The sequence below is a fragment of the Terrapene carolina genome, unplaced genomic scaffold, assembly GCF_002925995.2.
Source record: "Terrapene carolina triunguis isolate 2854851 unplaced genomic scaffold, T_m_triunguis-2.0 Scaffold231, whole genome shotgun sequence".
NCBI classification, from domain to species: Eukaryota; Metazoa; Chordata; order Testudines; family Emydidae; genus Terrapene; species Terrapene triunguis.
The window spans coordinates 12587710-12609742 of NW_020664582.1; the positions used below are offsets into that span (position 1 = coordinate 12587710).

Sequence of the window (22033 nt, forward strand, 5' to 3'; positions counted from 1 at the left end):
GAAGTTTTTTCTTGTTTGTCTATGACAAACTTAGACTGAATAATTAATCCGTCTAAGCCAGCAGGAGTTTAGACCTGCTCTAAAGAGCTTTGCAATTATGAAGGAAGGTTTGATGTCCCACGGAATGGGACCCTTAAAAAAGAAGAGTCTTCCGAGGTCCTGGATGAGGTCACTTAGATATGAGCAAAGTACAGCATCTGGTGGTTTTGAATGTGATTTTCTAATTGGATTCTACTGTCAGGAAAATCACTTGCGGTATTTGAGTCTTTTTGTGAACATTATCAAACGTGCACACCGGTGACTTGAAGTAATTAAACATATGGGCACCAGCTGCTTAGGGATCCAGCACAAAGAAAGCTGTTTAATGAGTCTAGAGCCACTGCACTAATGGTCATGTTATGATAAGCTGATATGCAGGTAGCACAGATTGAAGTGGTGTAGTGATTGCCTTCTTTATATTCATTAGTAAAGGAAGATGGGTGGCTATTTAAATAAAAAAGAAGGTAAACATGTCACTGCATTAAGGCAGTCTATGTTTTTGTGAAAACGAAGGAAAATGTAAAAGCCTTCCAGGGTCATATTAAGGGCTAAATTATATCCCAAGATATACTCATGCAGCTTCATTAATTCACCTGGGCACCCGTGTCTGAGGACATTCCCAGCAGAATAGTGACACCGCTCCTGTTGGTGTCATTCTGCACCTACTCGCAGCCTGGAAAACCAAACTTAGGAATCCACTTTAATCAGGCAGGAGAAGCCAGAAGTTAGAGTAAATTTAAGATGTACTGAGATTTTACTAACCAGCGTTTCCAGATAGTATTTACGGTGCTAGAGTTTCATCCTTTGTAGGTGCCAAAGTGCAGTCCCACTCCATGTCTCTGCTATGCTGGGGAGGGAGAGATCTGAGCTTTTGTAACGTTATCTGTAAGAACAGTTTGTATAGCTTTATATTGAGAGCCCCATCTTGACCAGCTGCATCTGCTTTCATTTTAGTGTGCCTGGACAGCCATACTTGGATGAGTCTTACAGAAGTCTGTGCTTTCAAACTTTCCTAAGTGTGTTACAGTCTTCAAAAACTTCTGATGTAGATGACATCACTTTTTGTATGGTATGTGTGAGTCTAATCTGCTGAAATACACTAATTATAAAGTTATACTACGTAAAACTGTTTTGCAGTGGAACAGCTAGACAACTTTTAAAATTTGATTTGAAATAAGTAAGTCTGTTATAATCAAAGGCTTCCTGTTTGGCAGAGGCTGTACACATCTTGTGATTTGGAATATTGCCAGCTGAGACTTCGCTAATATCTCTAACCTCATTTTACTTGAGTAATAGGAAAATAGTTGCAGGTATCTCAGTGGTGCTAAGCAGTCGTGTTGTTTTGCACAATATAAGGTATGAAGTTCATAAGTTGAAAGATGCTGTATTTGTGTGTGTTGCCTAATTCAAAGCTATTTTCAGCTGTTACAGAATGCTCTGAAAGGTATCCAGTCACTCTTAAATGGTGGGAAGATGAAGCTAATGCAGACTGATCAGCTTGGGTCCCTTCTTGCTGTATTAAAGGTGAATAGTTTCTTGGTTTAAATCCACTTTTAGAGAGACAGACTGTATAGTGTGTGCTCCTGTTTCACTTTAAGTGGGAAAAGGTAGAGAAGACAGAAAAAAGAATCAGGTGGAGAGTTGATGTGTGGGGAAGGAGGATAAGATTGAAAAATGGAATGAAAGACATGGAAAAAGGGGAAAAGTTCTCTCTAGAATATGATAAAGCCTTCAGTTCTCTCACTTGTACTTCCTCTCACAAAGAAAGGGGTGGCAACGCCTTGATGGTTAAGAGGCAAGTCTCCCATTAGCTTCAGTGCTGGACCCTTGCTAAAATCCTTCTAGAAATAGTTGAATTTGGTTGCCAAAATATGTCTGATTAGAGAATCAGAATTACTATACAGGCATTTTATTGTGCTATTTGAGTCTCCTCATGCTGACTTACCTGCCATTGGCAGCTTGGGTGTGAGCTTAGGGAGACAAGCCCCAGAGAAGAAACTCGTAAGGTAAACTGAAAACAATTGGTGAGCACCTGAATATACGACAATTCTTTGCACATCCAAATGGATTTCTTGTTACTGTTTTAGAAATGCATGTTCTATGGGCTTCCTGGACTGAACGTGGAAATGCCTGCAGTCTTGTACCCAGCTCCACTTCCTCAGTATGATGGACGATCACCTGTCAAACAGGAGCAGTCGGAATTGAGCACCATTAAGCAAACAGGGGTAAACTTAAATTATACCACATGTTGATTTTTGTGTGTGTTTATTTGTTTTGACTGTATATTTCCTGTTCTGGTGTTAATGGCTGAAAGTTCCTTCACGTTCTCAGCGTGTGGTGTATTTCACATTGCTTGCCTTAATGGCATTGATTATAAATTTCTGCACTGATTAACAAATTGCTCGTAAAGTCAGATTACTAAAACAGAGGGTTCTGCAGAGATTGATTTGATTGACTCTAGCTGTGTGCATCAGTTATTCATTTGTTCACAGAACTTGTGGCCTGCAGATGTGGGACTGATGGTGGCAGACTAGTTGTGGCATTTTCCATCACAGATTACATTACTTCTCTTCTAACACACAATCACATTTACTTTTTCCTAGGGAAGTCAGGCTCATCTAAAAATGAGTTGTCTCCCTTGTTTGTGTATCTCCGTTTCTCTCTCCCTTTGCTGTTTATTATTTAACCCTGTAAAGTGTTTTGGGTTACAGATTACATGAAAGACATTAGACAAAATAAAGCTGTAGGGTCATTTTGTTGGCTTGTAATCTTCTTTTAAAGTTAATGAGTATCTCCTATAAATCCAAAAGAGCTATAGGAACACGTACATAAAACACCTGAAAAGATATCCTACTGTTAAGTGTCTCAATGTAAAAATACTTTTTTCTAAAGAAAAATAAAGGAGAATTGTGGAAACTCTTGTAGTTACACTGATAGTTGGAAGTTAGCATTTATATATATCTAGAGGTTTGCATCCAAAATGTCCAAGCAAACCAGTCTTGTAACATGTACCTATTGGACATTAAGATGTTGTTAATAAGTTTATTTTGTCGTCTTAATAAATGGAGTATGCAAGCTGAAATCGATTAAGATCTGATTGTCAGTGTATGTATAATTCATGTATGTAACACTATTTCATAATAGTAACTAAATACCTGTGACCAAAACTTTTTCTTTGGCTGGCTAAAGACAATCTGTCTCCCTACAATAAGCCATCTAGGTGCTTATAAAATATGCATCTCCATGTTGGTGAACTTAAGTACTGACCACGCTGGAGTTTATTCATTTATGCTACTTTTGGGGATTTTATAGTCTCTTTTTCTCAGAAGTGACTTTGTTGTCATTCAAAGAGATTTTCAGAATAATAAAATCTTTTCTGGTTGCAAAATTCTTACTTTTGTCTCAGCCTTTTGTGTTATTTTTTCCTCTTGACACAGACCCGAAGGAAAAAGTCCAAGGGGAAACAAAAGAAAGGACAATTGGGGGAAGAAGTGAAAGAAGAATTAGAAAGTGATGTAGGAGATGGAGTAATCCATGGAATGGATATATTTCAGTTACATTCAGGCAATGCACAAAATAGTCCTTGTCTAAATCCCTGGAATCGTACATTAGATGCTGCATACATGCCTGCTGGAAAGGATCACTTATCATCATGCCATCCCAGCTGGAAAAGGATCAGCAGCAGTGAGTCGGAGTATTCTGATGCTGAAGGTGGAATACAAAGCAAAATGAGGTTATTGTTGTTCATGTCAATGTAAAGCATGGAAGCAAATAATACTGTGATTCATAACAATCGTGCTTGTGTGGCATGTTAAATGATGCTTTTTGTCCTTTTTGTAGATCTGGCACCAGTTTTGCACATGTGCAGCGTTTTACTCACCCTCCCACTCACACAATCCCAGTACTGGATTCTTAAATGAAACTCTTAGTGAAATCATTTAATGTGATTTATATAATTTATTAACTAAGAAAGTTGAAAGGTGGTAATTAGTAGTAGTTTGAAAGTAAACTGATACTTTCTTTTCTTTTTTTACCTTTTGGCCTTAGCTATTCTACTTGAAGTTCTTATAGCTAGTCAGGAACCTGAATAAATGAGGTCAAATCAATTATTTTTTCAGAGCTGCTATTAATTCATCTTTTTGTTTCATTAAAGATCTTATCAAGCCAAAGTTCGTCAAGGGGCTTTAGCCTGTTTCCTTTCCACTATCAAATCAATAGAAAAAAAAGTTCTTTATGGCTACTGGTCAGCATTTGTTCCTGATACACCTGGAATAGGCAGCCCACAGTCTGTGTCCTTGATGACTATTGCATTGAAGGATCCCTCTCCAAAGGTAAGGGAATTTGCTGTCCTGAAAGCCTTGTTTTTCAAGAACTAGTCTTCAGATTTGCCTTCCTTGATCTTTAGTATAATAGAGCAGTCTTGCTGGAGTCTTTGTGGCCTGTCTCACTGTATCACAGGACTAAGAGAGGCTGCATTATTAGGATAACAAAGGATCTGTTATGTATGTAGACTCTAAAATTATGAGACCAGGTTATTGGAGTTAAACTTATTTTTCTTGGAGAAGATTTTGAGGTGACCAAAGAGTTTCCAAAATGTATGAAAGGAGTTGGTCAAATTAGAAGAGAGTGTGAAAAGTTTTCTTTTATATGTTAAGGATTTGTCTACACAGGAAAGTTTGTGTGCAGCAAGCTACGGTGTGAATTTAAAGCACAGTAGCTACTCTGCACTAATTCCGCATGTGGACACTCTTCTTGCGCACTAAGGGTGCCCTCTGGAGGTTTAGTGTAGCACACTTCCAAAGCGTATTAAGCTAATGTGCACAAAGGCACTCTGACTGCGCACTCAGTGCGTCCGCATGGAGAATTAGTGTGGAGTAGCTAGTGCTCACCAGCTATTGTGGGCGTTTTCTCTATGTAGACAAGCCCTAAAAGGTTCAAAAAGGGGGATGGTCCCTTCAAATTGAGAAATGGTGGCGCTTCACACACACACACAAGATAAATGTATGGACTGCTGTACCAGGGAAGGCAACTGAAACAGAATATGAATGAATTTGAGATATCTCAGTTTGTTTCTAGAGGAGGCGGCCATTAAGCTGAGTGGTGAAAAAAGCTGGAAAGTGCTGATTAAACCAACCCCCAAAAAGGACAGGTGTATTGAGCTGGATGGGCACTTTCCCTTATCATTTACAAACAGCTAGTTGATGCATAGTAAAGATCTGCAAGGTCCAGAATCGTGCATTTTAGGATGCCCTGAATTCCAGATGTGGAGGTCTCTGTGGTGACACTGAATGGTACAGGGCAGAACATTTATAAGCTTTTGCTAGGAGAATCCAAGGAAACCTGAGGGACGAGGTGTTGAATCCCAATATCCCAATAATGAAAAGAAATGGACACCGGATAATAAGTGAGTTGCAAAGCCAGGCCTGTGAATATCTGCTATTGACCTGCAGTCATAACATTTGTGCAGTTAACAGAGTACGTACTCTGCATACTAACATGTATGCAAGGACGTTCTGTCTTAAGTGTGTTGCAAAATGCTATCATGCAGAGCTGGGTTCCATGTTAGCATATCCTGCAGTAACTTTTTTTTTCCCCAGCGAGTAGAAAGGTGCTGTGTAACAGGCACACACAGAATGTGAAGAAGCAGGATAAGGAAAGTTTGACATTTCCCCACAGTTTCTTTGATTGAAACAGAATTGAAATATTGTATCGTTTCAGACTCGGGCCTGCGCTCTTCAAGTTCTCTCCGCCACCTTGGAAGGTTCTAAGCAGTTCCTTTCTGTTGCTGAAGACGCACATGACCATAAAAGAGCTTTCACTCCTTTCTCTGTAACGATTGCTTCCAGCATCAGAGAGTTGCATCGCTGTCTGCTGCTAGCCCTGGTGGCAGAATCCTCCTCACAAACCCTTACTCAAATCATCAAGGTACTTACGCTTACTTTGAACGCGCTCACATTTTATAAGTGTCTTCGATTCAGCCTCAAAGCAATTTTCTAATGACCTTCAAAGCAGACCTCATGCTTTCCAGACATGACTGAGACAGGGTGATTATGCAAAATTCCTGAGAGCTGCCTGGGTCACAACAGCAGTTTTTTCTCTTTCTTACAAGGCTTGGCAAATTGAGTCTGTCTGGAAAGTCCCATTATTTCTCTTGAACAGAGTTTTCTTGTTTCCATATTTCTCTTATGGCTTCTGTGCTGAGCAGATGTACAAAATAGTGCTGTAGAACTCACTATCGAAAAATAGTTGTAAAGGTTTCTGTGTTTTTAATGGCAATTTTGATTTGACTTTTTAATCTAAAATATTCCTTCCCTAGCTCGATTTTTATGCTTGGTCATGTTTGATCACAGTAATTGTTCTAGAAGCAAAGCTTTTGGGACAAATTTTCAAATACTGACCAACTCTCTTCAGTTATTTGCAAATGTAATCAATGTAGCTGCCTAAATGACCTAACTCACAGTACAAAATGAGAGAGCCACGTTTTCAGTTTGGCCTCTGTCACCTCTCATCCGGTTGTCTCTTGTGTGTTTTAGTGCCTTGCAAATTTGGTATCGAATGCACCGTACAGCCGTTTAAAACCTGGTCTATTGACAAGAGTTTGGAACCAGATAAAGCCATACATTCGTCATAAAGGTTTGCATTGCACTGGGCTGGATTCTTTTCTCACTGTATATGTTGATTCTTAACTCAGCACGAATTCTTAATTGCTAGTATTTTTTTTATTTTATTTATTTGTTTGGTTGTTTATTTACTTAGAAAAATTTCCCATGATTGGTAACTGTGTAAATAACTCCACTGCTTAGTGGTGTTTACCTTTTATTTTATTTTCCCATATTTTCTTTAACAGATGTTAATGTTCGGGTTTCTAGCCTCACGTTGTTAGGTGCTGTCGTATCCGCTCAAGCTCCTTCACCAGAAGTACAGTTACTTCTGCAACAGCCCAGTTCTTCCGGACTAAGTAACAGCGGCACCGCAACCCCGCATCGCGTCAGTTCCTCTGAGTGGTGGCGAAGAGCCCCACCTTCGCAAGGGGAACCCACGGACAATTGGGAGAGTTCATCTTCAGAGCCTTGTTGGCTCATACGTCTTTGTATCTCCACTGTTGTTCTGCCCAGAGATGATTCCTATTCTGATAGCGATACTAGCTTCACAGCTGGTACTGTCTATGAACCATCTCCTGTTCGACTGGAATCTTTACAGGTAGGAATGGACAACTGCTAGAAGAGCCAACTAAATGTATGAAACTAAGAATAAATATCAAATCTCGCCAGTATCAGCCGGTTCTTCTGCCCTTATGATTTGGTAACCTTGTTTGATGATAGGGCATGTATGCATCTGGTAAGAATTGAGAGTATCCTCTATGTAAGCCTCTCTTTCCAGTGTTGCATCTAAGTTAAATCTTGACTAGAAAGATCTTCTATAAGTGAAATACTAATAATAGATGACTTTTGCCTGAGTGAAGCACTGTATAGGAAGATTGAGACTCATAAACTCACCTCTGTTATTCTTTATGCAACAGTGTAGAAAAGTATAATTTTGTCACTTCCATCCCAAGGAAATTAAGCAGCCTCATTCCCTTGCCAGAGTAATGGATGCTTGTCACAGCTGGCTTCATTAACCAGGACAGCCAAACTACAGGAGATTCAAGGCTTGTCACTTTTGCAGATTCTCTTGTGCTTAGGTAGTAGTTAGCTACAGGAGAGCTCACTTAAACTTGAGAAATGAATTTACTGCGAGTTCCTGCTTGATAGAGCTTTCAACATGTTCTGTTAAACAAGACAATAGAATCTACAGGGCCCAAATATCTTTTATGCTCGCTAGTTTGTGTTGTACTTTCTGGCTCTCATGTTAGAGTTTAGTGTATGGTTACTGCATTGACTAAAACGTTCTCTCTCTTTTCATTTTGGTAAATTCCATTCAGTATTTTTTTTTCCTACTCTGCAGGTCTTGGCACTTCTTGTGAAGGGCTATTTCTCTGTGGCTCAGAGCTATTTGTTAGAGCTTGGAGAGGTGGCTTGCAAATGCATGGAGGAAACAGATCCGTCCATTCAGCTCCACGGTGCCAAAGTAAGAGCTTGGAGAAATGCAGATAGCTTTTTACCGAGTGTTTCTCTGTACATATGCTCTAAAAGTATTTGTAGTTAAGCTTGATGTGAAAATACCTTCATTATAATTCAAGACAATTGTATGGAAAGAGCTCTGAATGTGCGTCTGTGTCTATTTCATGCAGTACACTACAAACAAGACCTATCCCTTCTCCATACTATAGCTACTTGTGCATTACTGTACTCTAGTACATCAAGAAATACAAGTTTTGGCCCCAATCTTGCATTCTTTTCACACACATAATTCCATTGAGTGCTGTGGAAGCATTCCAGAATTGGACCCTTATTTATTACAGTTGATTTGGGAGTTTTCATTTTGTTCTGGATACCATAAGACATTTCCATCCATCTCGGCACAGAAGTTTGCTATGTTGCCCTACTTGGAGACGTTATTTAGGAAGGGCTTTTCCACTAACTCTGAGCTAGCAGTCATAGAGTGTAATATAAAATAACTTTAAATTACAGACTTCATTGTATAAACGACTGAGGTTTGTGCTAAGTATTTCCATAGTCAAATAATACTTGAGTTTGCTTTGATAAGGAGCCAGTTCATTTTCTTTTTCTTGGCAGCTTCTGGAGGAGCTGGGCACAGGCATAGTACAACAGCATAAACCAGATTCAACCATTGCTGTCAGTGAGAAAGTACCTGTCAACTTGGTAAGTATATGGACTTTAGAGGTGGGATTCCACCTAATTAAGCCTCATGTCGTGAAATCTGCAGCAAAGTGATTGAACCTGAATGTGGATATAACAATCTGATGTAAAGTGGAGGGGGAGTACAAAGTATCTTTAGATGCTGGTATGGTATACACTGAGGTCAGCAAACTATGATAGTGTAAAGATCTACAAATAAGCCTGGATTGTAAGATTTTATTGTGATAGGCTGTTTCCTGCTATTAAAATGAACTGACAAGAACTGCCGTTGTTGATACTTATCATTTTAACACAGTGTGTGAGTGTGTATGTGTGTTCGTGTTCTATCCTAATACAGATACAGCAACCTTTGTCAAAGCCAAATAAACCTCCTAGTAAATATCAAGCTAATTTAAGAAAGCGACAGTGAGTTATGATGGGCATCTCTTGTCTGACTACTTGAGACAGAAATTTTATACATAAAGGGGTTCTGTCAAGTTTGGTTAGGCCTAAAATTAGACCTACTAGCATTGTTTAGATTTGTGGACAAGTGCTTTTTATGAGACACAAGTATTGACTACACTTTCCCTTTGCTCCTGCTTTCTGCTGTAACTTTGGGTTCAGGAAGAATATTGAGGAGCTCAGATACCACATATGATAGGGGTGCTCTATAAAACCCTAGATAGATATGCACAACAGCCTCAGTCACATTTCATAGTCAAGTGCTCCAAGAGCCTACGTCAATAGTCTGCCTGCTACAAGAACTGAGTAGGTGGCTGATACCTTAGTGCGTGTGATCACCGAGAAATCCATTGCTTGGGGCTGTTTTTGTCAAGCTCACTGAAGCTGAGAAATTGGGATTCTGGCACTAATGTAGGTCTGTTAAATATTCTTTCTGTGAACTGAAGGCTATTTTAAAAATAATTTTAGGGGATGTTAATAAATAAAACAGAAACGAAACAAGCAGATTGAGCCAAAACATTATTTGTACAACTAACTATTTTAAGATTTCTAATAGTTGTAATAGTCAATTTCATGCTCATTTACACCCACTGATGTGATACTAGATATGTTTTAAAGATGATCTCAGAGATCAGAGACGTGGGCAGTATTGTCAGGCTCATCTGACATCAGCATCAATTGTCTAATGGTTTCAGTTGGTAAACATAGTTTCTCCACTACAGGTTGTAACCTTTTGGACTATGATGTTAAATGGCCCTTTACCTGGTGCCCTTCAGAATGCTCAACATCCTACCCTTCAGACAAGTGCCTGTGATGCTCTTTCTTCTATCTTACCGGAAGCTTTCGGCAGTCTGCGGGTAAAATACGATATCTTTTTAAGTACTAGAGTCTTCAGCTTTTATCCCTCTTAACTATATTAATATTGAACCTGTGTTAAATTCATATGAAGGATGGAGTCACTGCTTTTTTTTACATCCAATCTTCATATTTTTTCATATTAAAAAACCCTGTGTAAACCATCACTGATTAAAATTGGAAAAGGCATGCTTGGGAATATTCAAAAAGTTTGATTGTAGAGCCATTTTAGGAGATAGCTACTCAAGCAAGCAGTAGACTGCTTCGAGGCCTTGAATATTAATGGCCTGGTTGAATAGCTTGGTTGTGTTGCATGGCAAACAAAGGCCTTTAGAATCTCGTTCTGTGGGTGAGATGTGGAAGATATTGCTATTTTGCTGATAAAGTTCAGCGAAGCATGCAGACAGCTGAACTGAAGGCAGTGGACTGATGTTCACACACTTGGGTTTTTTTCTTCATTTGGCTGGCTAGCAAAATGTAGCTGAAACTGTAATGTTTGCTCTCTCAATTGCAACTGAATCTGATGGCATTACTCTCCTTTTACACAATGAAATATGCTTCTGTACTTTAAAGCCTTGGCAGCATATAGCCACTGTATTGTGCAGCTCCATTCATGTCACTGTGCCCTGCTTGCCTCAGAGAACCCGGCCAGGTCTCATTTACAGAGGAACTGCTAATGCAGCAATATCCCTGGAATTCTGTTGGTCCAGCTTCTCCAAGCACAGTGTGTACTTCATCTCTCTGTACTTTGATCCGACTTCCCTTTCAGTGTCAGTCATTGCCCACTTTGACCTATGGCTCTGATGCAGCACAGTTGACTTGGCTGCAGGCTTGTATACTCGCAAACCGTACAATGTGAACTTTAACGTGCTTTATGATCCCTCTTTAATGCTTTCACACTGAAGAGTGACTCTCTCTCATGGCATGTTGGCTCCCCTACAGTTACAATCGTTCCTGTTCTAGCCAGGTGGGTAGTGAACCTATTGTCTGCCCCAATCCTTTTTGTTGTTCCTTTTTCCCCAGCACACATGCCCTAGCTGGTTGCCATTGTATCACAAAGATACAGCTTGGGGAAATCAACAATGCCCCGTTTACCAGCGTTGGGGTAATTTGTTAAAAGTGGGGCATACTCCTGTCTCCTGTGTAGCATCCGAATGCCAGCCAGCTCTTCCACTTATTTGCTGTAAAGGAATATGGGACATTCTCATTGCTTCTGTAGACTCCTGGTGTTCGTTTTTTAAAACACACGTCAGTTCTTAGCTTTTTCTTTCCCCCCCAAAGAGGGGGCTCTGCAGTACAATATTGTCACCACTGTTCTCTTTTAAGGAATGCATCTCTCTGTTCCCATTGCTAATTGCAGGATGACCGACAGATACTGTGCATCACGCTACTGCTGGGGCTGAATCACAGTGAGAATCCCCTGGTGAAAGCTGCTGCTGCACGAGCCCTTGGAGTCTACGTCCTCTTCTCATGTCTTAGGCAGGTTAGCAGTGGGCCGTTATTATCTGACTCGGAACTCTTAACAATGCATTTGTTGAGCAGCAAGTTGTAGAGCATGAGGTTTCTTTGTGGGAAGCAGTCCTCCCTCTTAGGCCAATGGTAATACAACGCGCTGAGATATTAGCTGGAAATATTCTGGCAATTTGCTGTTGCTTCTTCCAACCCTGCCCGCTCTGTTCTATGGGCCCTATAGGCAATGGAACCCGTGCAGTTTTGCTGTGTGAAATGTGGCAGGAGGTGGAGTGTCTGTAGGTGCAGTGCAAGGTCCTCACCCTCCCCAGCTCCTTTGTCAGGTGAAAGGGCCAGCTAGGTATGAGGAAGCTCTAAAAGCCCTGGATCTGGCTGGGAGAGGATTGCCTCGGTGCAGGAGCTGCAGAAGGCAGCTGTAGGGCTGAAAACTCCTGCACATGCCCTCGCTTGGGGGCATGTGGAGGGTGGGGCTGGAGCAGGAGGGGCATGTCAGGAATAGGGTCACAGCACATAATGCTGCAGAGTTTCCAGGCAGCGTTGTGGCCCATGAGCAGCTGGGGACAGGTTGCCGTAACTTAGACAGGCCTAGTACTGTCTGTTATGGCAGGGGCTGTGGAGCAGCCCAGAATGGGGAGCGTGCAAAGTTAGTTAAGAGCGATGATCGCCCCTGTCAGGACTGCGAGTTCTGTGCTGTCTCTCTAAGAGGTGCAGCTGCGGCTGTCTCTGTGTACTGTAAAGCTCCCTTCAGCACAGCATGCAGCGGGGCCTGGGGGAAGTGTGTGTGTATGGCCGGTGGATTTGCAACTGTGCAGGTGGACCAAACTGCCCTTTGGAGCCATGTTAACCCATCTGGTTGCAAGAGAGGATTCCATTGTTTTTGCAACATGGTTGTGAAGTCTTACATGGGTGACTATTTTGACAAACTTGAACCGTAGCTAGAGTTGAAATTTTAGTCTAAAATATTTTGAAAGAAAAGCTTTAATCATAGGCAAGGAAATGGAAACGAAATATAACATGCCACAAAAGTGAAGATTAGAGAGACAGCTCAACAGGGAGTTTGGAGAAGCAATTACTTATTCGACAATAGCATTTGATAAGTATGAGATTGTCAGTCCAGGTAATTATGCTTAAATCAAAATGAAATTAAAATATGCAGTGAAATCATGTAGAAGCAGTCACCCAAGAGAGGAGCAAATTTGGACACTTTAGAGTTAGATTGTTAACTAGAGATGAAACAAAGCTGTACTGGGAACATTAGAGATACTTTAAAGCTGTTACTTAGCACAGACGGTTGCTTTAATGGAGCTGGTGTTTGCAGATTTCACTGTGACGATAAAGACAATGAAAAAAGAACTTCCATGCATTTTAAAAAAACAACAAAACTTTTAATTTTCTAGGATGTGATGTTTGTTGCCGACACAGCAAATGCTATCCTGAATTCCCTCCAGGACAAGTCTCCAAACGTCCGTGCCAAAGCAGCCTGGTCCTTGGGCAACCTTACAGACACGCTGATTGTCAACATGTAGGTAGCAACATTTTGGCTAATAAAACTTTATAAATGGCTTGAGCGCTTTATTATTAGTCCCCCAGTAATATATGAATTGCCATACCTGGGCAGACCAATGGTCCAAATAGATCAATATCCTGTATTTGACCGTGTTCACTACCATAAATATTGGAGAAAGGTGCAAGACCCCTTGTAGAGGACACATTATGGATTAATGTGCCTGTACCAGAAGCGTCTTCCTAGCCACTCTTAATTAGAGTTTGCCTTATGCCTCAAAGCGTGAGGATTTGTATTCCTACCTTCTGTAACTTGTGGATGTTTTCATTATCCAGATCTAATCCATTTTTGAATTCCATCAAACTCTTAGTTTCATATCTTCCACGGGTTATGTACTGCATAAGAAAGAGATTTCCTTTTATCCTTTTTATATTTGTTACATTTTGATTTCATTGAATATCCCTTTGTTCATGTGTTACATGAAAGGGTAAATAGGATAGTGAATATATTTATTAATCAACCCCAGTCTTAGTACAGAACGATGGACCAGCCTGCTATTAACTTTTTGCCATATTGAAAATTTACCATTGATTCCTATGCTGTTTTCTGTCTCTCAGATAGCAGTTTATGAACGTCTGCATTTCATTAGTCTTATTGTGCTACCAGCAGGCTTTCCTGCAATGATGATTTACATTTTAAATTAGGTGTAATATCATATGCTTTTACTATGCTCAGTGTTTGTCTTACATCTCAGCATTTTAGTTAAAATCAAGAGTATTGTCAACTTAGTCAATTATGTACCCTATATAGGGGGACTGTATCTTATCTTGACAGGAGGATTGACTCTGATCTGGTCTTTTCCATTTCTTACTGCTCTGATCCTGGATGGTGTGTGGTTTATTTTTGCTAGGGAAATGATGGGGCAGAGCTTCCAAGAGGAATTCTCAGATCTCCTACTACTGAAAATGTTACGATCAGCAACTGAAGCATCCAAGGACAAAGACAAGGTACGCTGCAGTGGGGCAGGGAAAGGAATACATCCAAGCGTAAAGCCAAAAGCCAAGTTAAAATCACCCATTACTTGCTTTTGACTTTTTATTATAACGTGTTTTATTTGAGAAATCCATAAGAATGGCGTAACCGGGGAAGTTGATGGTAGTACTTACATATAAACAAATCCTATGTGCTGTACTGCAAAATATGTTGAGACTCCACCGACTGGCATTACCATAATCCATATCCACCATTAGAGTAGTGTAGAATAAAATAATGCTGTCTCATCTGGAGATATGGACTGCTGGCATCTGTGTGTTTAGACTGAATGAAGTGCAAAGTGTCGCTTTTTCTTGTCAGTTGGACACAGCCTAAGTTGGTTGGAGTTCCAGGCATTTTGTAAAGCCGGTCTTATTTTCCCAGGAACTTTTTGAAGAGGCAGTTTGAGGGGTTGTTTTTTTGACAGGATATGAGAAGTGTTTTTTAAATAACTGAAATTACTTTATTTCAGCACTAGATGCATTTAATTACTTTTGTATATGCACCGAGAGGCCTTGCCAGATGCATGTGTATAAATTGAAAATATAATTTGTGCTTTGTGTTTCAGGTAAAGAGCAATGCAGTCCGGGCCCTAGGAAATCTGCTTCATTTCCTTCAACCATATCACATAGTAAAACCCAGATTTAGTGAAACCATTGAGGAATCCATTCAGGCCCTTATTTCTACTGTCCAGAGTGAGGCCACCATGAAAGTACGGTGGAATGCATGTTATGCGCTGGGAAATGTATTTAAAAACCCTGCCTTGCCACTTGGTAAGTAAAATCTTCCTTTTTAAAAAATTTTCACTGACCTCTTTGGGAACGCACAATGAGCTGTGCAAAAAAAGAATCTTAAGGTTGTGTTTTTACTAAGAATTGATCTGGCATATGTATGTGTTTGGAATTAAAAAAAAGAATGTTTCTCTCGAAACCAAGGGCAGAATCTGGCCCAGAATGTACATTTGATATTAAATAGACCTCATTCCTGCAAACACTTACATACATGCTTAACTTGACTACATTGATTTTAATATGGCTACTCATGGTAGTAAAGTATGTGCATGTTTGAAGGATCAGGGCAATAGCAGGTACTAGATATGAGGGTTAGTGACTCAGGATAATGTAAAAATATTGGACTCGCTAATAAATTTCATCCTTCAGTGAAACCAAAACAAAATAAATTAAGGCCTCTGCCTTGTAATAAATGGCATCTACTCAATCACTGAGCTTCCAAAAAGTATCATTCTGATTATCGGGAAGAATTGTTATATAAGCTACACAAGTGGAGTCTAAATGTCATGTCACTTGAGTATATTTTTTTCAGATATAGAGGAAAAGGCTAGAATATTTTTTATTTCAATAAATCAAAACGCAGTTGATAATTTTCTGTTTATGGCAGAAATCCTGAGTCTTCAAATGAAGACAAGGTTGATCAGTGTAATAAATCTTTGTGAACAGCTGCTTTTGTAACATTGATTTTGTATATTTTATTGACTGCAAACTTGTGCGCTTCCTAGGAGAAGCTCCTTGGACTGCACAAGCCTATAATGCTCTTACATCAGTGGTGAAATCATGCAAGAATTTCAAAGTCCGAATCAAATCTGCCATGGCCCTCTCCATCCCTACCCAAAGGGAGCGCTACGGAACCACTGAACAGTTTTCCCAGATCTGGAGTGCGTTGGTTATAGCTTTGCAGAAGAGTGAAGACACCGAGGACTTTCTGGAGTTCAAATACAGTGCCAGCCTGAGAACGCAGATCTGCCAGGCTCTGATTCATTTGTTAAGCTTGGCAAACAGTACAGACCTGCCATTCATTAGGAAAACTATAGCAGAAAATGGGGATGTGATCAGATCCTATGTCTTGCAATATATGAAATCGGGGGTTGAAGAAGATGAAGCAGGAATACACACAAACTCCCATGAAAGAGACAGATTGTTGAAAAGAGCTATTGAGCACATTTGTGGTATTGAGGAACTGTCAGAAGGCAAAGCTAAAGTAGTAGTAGCTGCTTATCTAGAAGATATCTTGACAAACCACATCAACTCCACTGAATTGACGGAGGCTTAGGAAGAGAAATCCATTGCAGTAAATTGTGCCTTCTGATTATATGCAGAGGGAAGTACACCGCTTCCATGTATGCAAGATGTCCAGGAGAGAGGTTTCCTATTAGCAACATTAAAACATTTATTTCAAACTTATTTGAATCAGTTGAAACTTTTGAGAAAAAGTTCTACAATGCTGAGAAAAAACATTTAATCTCATTTACTTTCCTACTATTTAGTTCGTTGTAAATTGTCTCCATTTGGTTTGGCTGGTGACTGAGCTGATACAGAGTTATCACTCTGAAAACAAATGTCTTTTTATTCTTTGTATATTTTATAAGAACAGAGCCTTTTTATGAGCTCGTTTCCAAAGCCTTTTATCACGGTTGGCTGCTATCTTCAAAAGCTTGCCCACAAAGGACACGGGCAGAATTGGTATTTTCTGCCTTAGCTTTTCTGGAAATCAGATTGATCATAAATATGGAGAGTTGGTATACTCTTCTCAGCATGACACATTTGTCACATTTATTGCACTTGTACAATAAACTCAAATATCAGTTGGAATACTTGAATAACAGCTTGATGTAAATCAATTCACACACACTTTATATCTACTCTGGCCCCCCTCCCGCACAGGAGGGCTGCTTCACTGGTGCAGGGCCATTGACTTCCCCTCTTCTCAAAAATAAACTCCTACCCGAGTCTTGGACTCATAGTCCCAAGTCTGATCGTACAGTACAGCAACCAAGATGCTATCCTACCAGCCCAAGAGCTGCAGCTGGTTTCTTGAGGGTAACCATGTTCATAGAATATGGGCTGAGATTTTGTCATAGAGGATTTGGGAGTCTAACTTCCTTAGGCCCTATTGAAAATCCCAGGCATAGTTTGTTCGTTTGATCTCTGCATATAGTGCTTAAGCACTACGTGGTTCTGTCTTCCAGATTTTGTTCCTATTTTGTGATTTAGCTGGACATGTCACCTCTTGAGTATAAATTATTGAGGGAGGGATAGCTCAGTGGTTTGAGCACTGGCCTGCTAAACTCAGGGTTGTGAGTTCAATCCTTCAGGGGGCCATTTAGGGAACTGGGCAAAAATCTGTCTGGGGATTGGTCCTGCTTTGAGCTGGGGGTTGGACTAGATGACCTCCTGAGGTCCCTTCCAATCTTGATATTCTGTGATTCTATTATTTGTTACTTTTATTATGGAGTATGTTTACAGGTACAGGGCTCCCACCTTGCAATTGATAGCATGTAGCAGGATTGCTGCACGGATTGACTTCCCCATTGACCGATCTGTGTTTTAGATAGGCACAGCTGTGTGTGACACTTCTGAGGGCGGAGGGGTACCCAGGGTTGTGTGGCACCTGGCCCCCACCTGCTCTTCGCGTGAGGAAGTCTTGTTTGTGCCTGTTGTGGATCAACTTCCTAAAACCATGAGCTTCTGGCACCACAAGCACTGTCTCACAGGCCTTGCTCCCTGTACAGGTTAGCAATAGGCATACATCAACCCATGTTCCACTGGGCACTCAGGAACTCTTAGAACCATGGTTCGCAAAGGAATAGTACACTCTAGCTTGTAAGATTCAACTCAGGATCATCATATTACTTAACGCACCACACATGTAGTGAAAACAAGAATAAGTTTATTTTCAAAGACCAGATATTCAAGTGATAGTGAGACTATTAGAAACAAAGGGCTCCATATAAAACAAAATCAAAACATGATTTCTGGAGCCTAAACTTAACTAACAAGGCATTCCTCTGTCTCTCTATAAGATTGCTTATCCCACGTCCCTTTCCCCAGTGTTTTCGGCCAGTTTTGCTGAGATCCCTTCTCATAAGAGCAACCTGCTGGTGGCTTGTCCTCACAGACTGAAGGCATACAAAGAAGAGTCTCTGCACCCCCCAAATATACCAGAACAAATCTTTGATGCTCACCTGAAAATAGGGTCCGTCCCACCCGTTTACCTCTTCCTGTTAATTTCCTTCTGAAGTCTCTGCCAGCTCTTCATTAACATTTGACTTAATATGCGAATAGATTCCTATTGTATAATATACAATACACAATGGTCCACCATACAGATAAGTGTCTTCCAGTTCCTGGCTGGAGAAGTTTGTTCGACACAAGATACATTTGAGTGATCTGCTTTTTAACTACAGACTAGAGAACATAGTTTTTAGTATATATACACTATATACCTCAGAGTACCAAATACCTAACTTTTTACAGGTCCCAAATAGCTTTGGGCCTACACATTTACCTATGTTATGGTACCATGGGGTAAGCAGGCATGTTAGATATTTCAAGACCTAAGACCCCTATCCTACCATGAGCTCCATGTGGCCACAGGAGTCTGTCTATGTAGTGGTCGTTGCAGGACTGGGCCTAAATTAACAAAAAGAACAGAGATGCCATGTCTTAATTCTGTTACAGAAGCTCATTCAGATACAGCTTTTGTACATTTATTTATATGTTCTGTCCTCGTTACACCCTTGAAAACATTTTTCCCTCCTAGAATCTACGTCTGCAGTTTTCAAAGTTGCCTTAAGCAATTTGAATGCCCAGTTCCTGTTCAAATTAACGGGACTGGATCTCCAGGTCCCCTCGGCATATTTGAAATGCTCATTTTATTTGCAATTCCTACCCATCCCTGAACTGTCTCCCTCTGACTCTGCCGCAGCAGAAACAAACACAGCAGTGGCTGGTTTACATCCGAGGCTGGCTAAAAAGCATTGATACCCTTCCCCAGACAGCTGCTGAGCGTATGTTAAACTGCGCTGCTGCAGCCCAAAAATTATTGCTGTCAAGCATAACAATCAGCCTTGTTTTTGAGAGCTGCAGCCAGGATCTTTTATGGAAATCACAATCCGATGCTATACTTCCAGCCACCTTAAAGCTCTTACGCTGCCCGAGAGGTGTAAAGGGCTTTCGTGTTAATGCAACGGAGCTTGTTTGTCAGCCTACTTTCTAGTTTATTCCTGCTGAGAAGGGAGACGCATGAAACTTTATTAATTCTTGCTTTCTCCATAGTTTTCCTCTGAGCTTTGAGCTGCAAGCCTCGGAAACTAACCCGCAGTTTCTCAGATCACTTGTAGAAACAAACCTGTTCTCTCTCTGTTTGTTTATAAAACTGTGATTGGACAGAAGGGGACAGTACTGAGGCACACCCAGGATTTGGGAATGTTTCAAAGCTGAAAATGCAATGCGTATAATGTGTGGGTTGAAATGTACAGAGTGGCCTGCTCATGGGCAGAAGATGGAGACACAGAACATAACTTGAGATTAGTCCCTCTTTTTTTTTTTTTTACTTTACACTGAGTGTTTAATCAAAGATCGTATTTCAAAGGAGCCATTGGCTTAAAAAAAAACCCCAAACAGCTGCACAAACATTTCAACTATTTAATTAGTGATAGGGTTACAGGCGGACCCACAGAGGCTCAACCCCTTGTTTCTGTACAGATAACTTGAGGTGCACATCCCAAGTACTTGCATGTGGCCAAAGCCACTCAACCCCCAGTAGAGGTTTCTCATTGTTTGAGTACTGAGTGTGCGGTAGGGCCTGTACAGAACATAGAATAAGATGTGATCCCCGCGCCAAGGATCTTTCCCTTGACTTGTCCCTGCTCCCCCATATTCTAGCAGTGATGCAGGCGGAAAAATAGGTGGAGCCATGGGTTGTTCTGATGGTTCAAGAGTGACCAGTGCTTAAACACCCAGTGATAGGTAGAACGGCCAAAATTGCATGCCAAGTTTCAGACCTGAGGGAATATCCACAGTTGACTTAAAAGCCCATGAATAGATTCCTTTAGACAAGGAGCTGTTACTTTATTGCTAAGAAGCTACATGAGTTGCAATCTAGAAAAGCGTGGCCCCTTTCGGGCTGTCTCCTGTTTGTAAAATAAGGCGACGAGCCAGGGCTTCAGTTCCCTTTAAGGTTTGTAAAAACAAATCCCAGAGGAACATTAATGGAAAGCTGCATATTTCTATTCAGCTCCCTGAAAACTGAACAAGGAGACCTCTCTGGAATGTGCCCACGGCTGTTTATTTTTCTTCCTTGCTGTATCACCCACAACCTTTGGAAGCATTATTTCTTTACCACTACACTGCACAGAATGGGTTCACAAACCTACAGTACATGATAGCCCCTGCCCCATAGAGCTTCAGGCCGGATTTTCAAAGGTAGTTAGGCACCTAAAAATGCAGTTGGGTGCCTACTGGCATTTTCAAAAGCATGGGGCTAATTGCATCTTTAGGGGCCTACATACCTATACAAATCTGGCCCTTGCCCTCTAAGGCTAGGTACACACTTTGAGTGGGCAGGTCGAGTACAGATGCTGCACACCCACCTAGCCTGGCTATAAATGGCAGGGTAGATGGGGAGGTACTGGTTAGGCAAGTAGGGTAAGGACATGTGTGATCTTTAGGGTACACACCCTACACAGCTCTCTACATGCCCAAGCTCTACTTTCCATATCTAGTGTCCTGCTGCCTCCCCATAACATAACATAAGAACGGCCATACTGGGTCAGACCAAAGGTCCATCCAGCCCAGTATCCTGTCTACTGACAGTGACAAATGCCAGGTGCCCCAGAGGGAGTCAACCTAACAGGTAATGATCAAGTGATCTCTCTCCTTCCGTCCATCTCCACCCTCTGACAAACAGAGGCTAGGGACACCATTCCTTACCCATCCTGGCTAATAGCCATTAATGGACTTAACCTCCATGAATTTATCTAGTTCTCCTAAACCCTGTTATAGTCCTAGCCTTCACAACCTCCTCAGGCAAAGAGTTCCACAGGTTGACTGTGCGCCGTGTGAAGAAGAACTTCCTTTTATTTGTTTTAAACCTGCTGCCCATTAATTTCATGTGGTGGCCCCTAGTTCTTATATTATGGGAACAGGTAAATAACTTTTCCTTATTCACTTTCTCCACACCACTCATGATTTTATATACCTTTATCATATCCCCCCTTAGTCTCCTCTTTTCCAAGCTGAAAAGTCCTAGCCTCTTTAATCTCTCCTCATATGGGACCCGTTCCAAACCCCTAATCATTTAAGTTGCCCTTCTCTGAACCTTTTCTAATGCCAGTATTCCCACTGCAGGGAAAGACTCTAGCAGAGGGTGGGCAGCTGCCAGTGCCTTTCCCCCCTTCCTCCCCACCACCCGAGCCTTGCACTGCCATGTGTAGCTACGCACTGCCGTGTGGATGCAGCTTGCTTTTCACTGCGGCGTGTAGCTACCCCTACCCTATGCACTGCCACCAGCACACGCAAGGCCTAAAAGACGAGATATCACAGGTGGCTGAGCCGAGCAAGCAAGCCAGGGGGAAAGATGAGAGTAACAAACGTAAAAGAACATTTGCCATCCTTAGCTAATCATCCGTGTCAGTGCAGCAGATGCCACTATGGCAGAAAACCTGGCTGCAGTGTTTTTATGCTCAGCATATCTCGCTTTATCTATTTCCACAGTACACACATTAACCTGTGGTTATGGATCTGCTAATTTTCCTCAGCAGGGATGATAAGAATATTTTTATCTTTGAAAGATTACTCAAGGTAGCTTTTCTAAAATACCACCTTCAGTAGCGCTGGTATAAGCCGTCTTTCCCCTTATCAGCCTTCCTTTTAATGAGGAAGCTGACTTATTACCTATTGATTAAAGCAAATTGGTTCGTTCAACACTTTCCTTAGCAGGGATTTGCCAGACGTTATGCAAAGCCCTGAGAATCTGTACCTCCAAATCTGATGCTGGCTTATGCCTTTAGTATGGGAACAGAAGAGGGTGGGTCAGCACAGGGGGGTAGTGTATTAAGTCCAGGGTAGGGCTTTTCTGTTTTCTTTGGAAAGGAATTAAACTTGCATCTCTCTTCCTGATTATACTAGAAAAGCGT

At 41.1% G+C, this 22033-nt stretch overlaps 1 protein-coding gene across 1 annotated transcript in view; it reads left to right on the forward strand.

Moving 5' to 3' along the window:
• The window catches only part of HEATR6 (HEAT repeat containing 6), a 22872-nt gene extending 6158 nt beyond the window's left edge, over window positions 1-16714 (forward strand). Inside the window, exons 5-20 of the mRNA XM_024195405.2 lie at window positions 994-1108; window positions 1462-1563; window positions 2127-2264; window positions 3477-3772; window positions 4193-4370; window positions 5758-5964; window positions 6573-6672; window positions 6887-7239; window positions 7984-8106; window positions 8715-8801; window positions 9962-10096; window positions 11455-11577; window positions 12962-13086; window positions 13979-14075; window positions 14669-14873; window positions 15617-16714. Of these exons, the coding sequence (XP_024051173.2) occupies window positions 994-1108; window positions 1462-1563; window positions 2127-2264; window positions 3477-3772; window positions 4193-4370; window positions 5758-5964; window positions 6573-6672; window positions 6887-7239; window positions 7984-8106; window positions 8715-8801; window positions 9962-10096; window positions 11455-11577; window positions 12962-13086; window positions 13979-14075; window positions 14669-14873; window positions 15617-16167 (2935 nt within the window). The 3' untranslated portion in view covers window positions 16168-16714. The remainder of the gene's footprint in view (window positions 1-993; window positions 1109-1461; window positions 1564-2126; window positions 2265-3476; window positions 3773-4192; window positions 4371-5757; window positions 5965-6572; window positions 6673-6886; window positions 7240-7983; window positions 8107-8714; window positions 8802-9961; window positions 10097-11454; window positions 11578-12961; window positions 13087-13978; window positions 14076-14668; window positions 14874-15616) is intronic.
• The last annotated feature ends 5319 nt before the right edge of the window (window positions 16715-22033 follow it).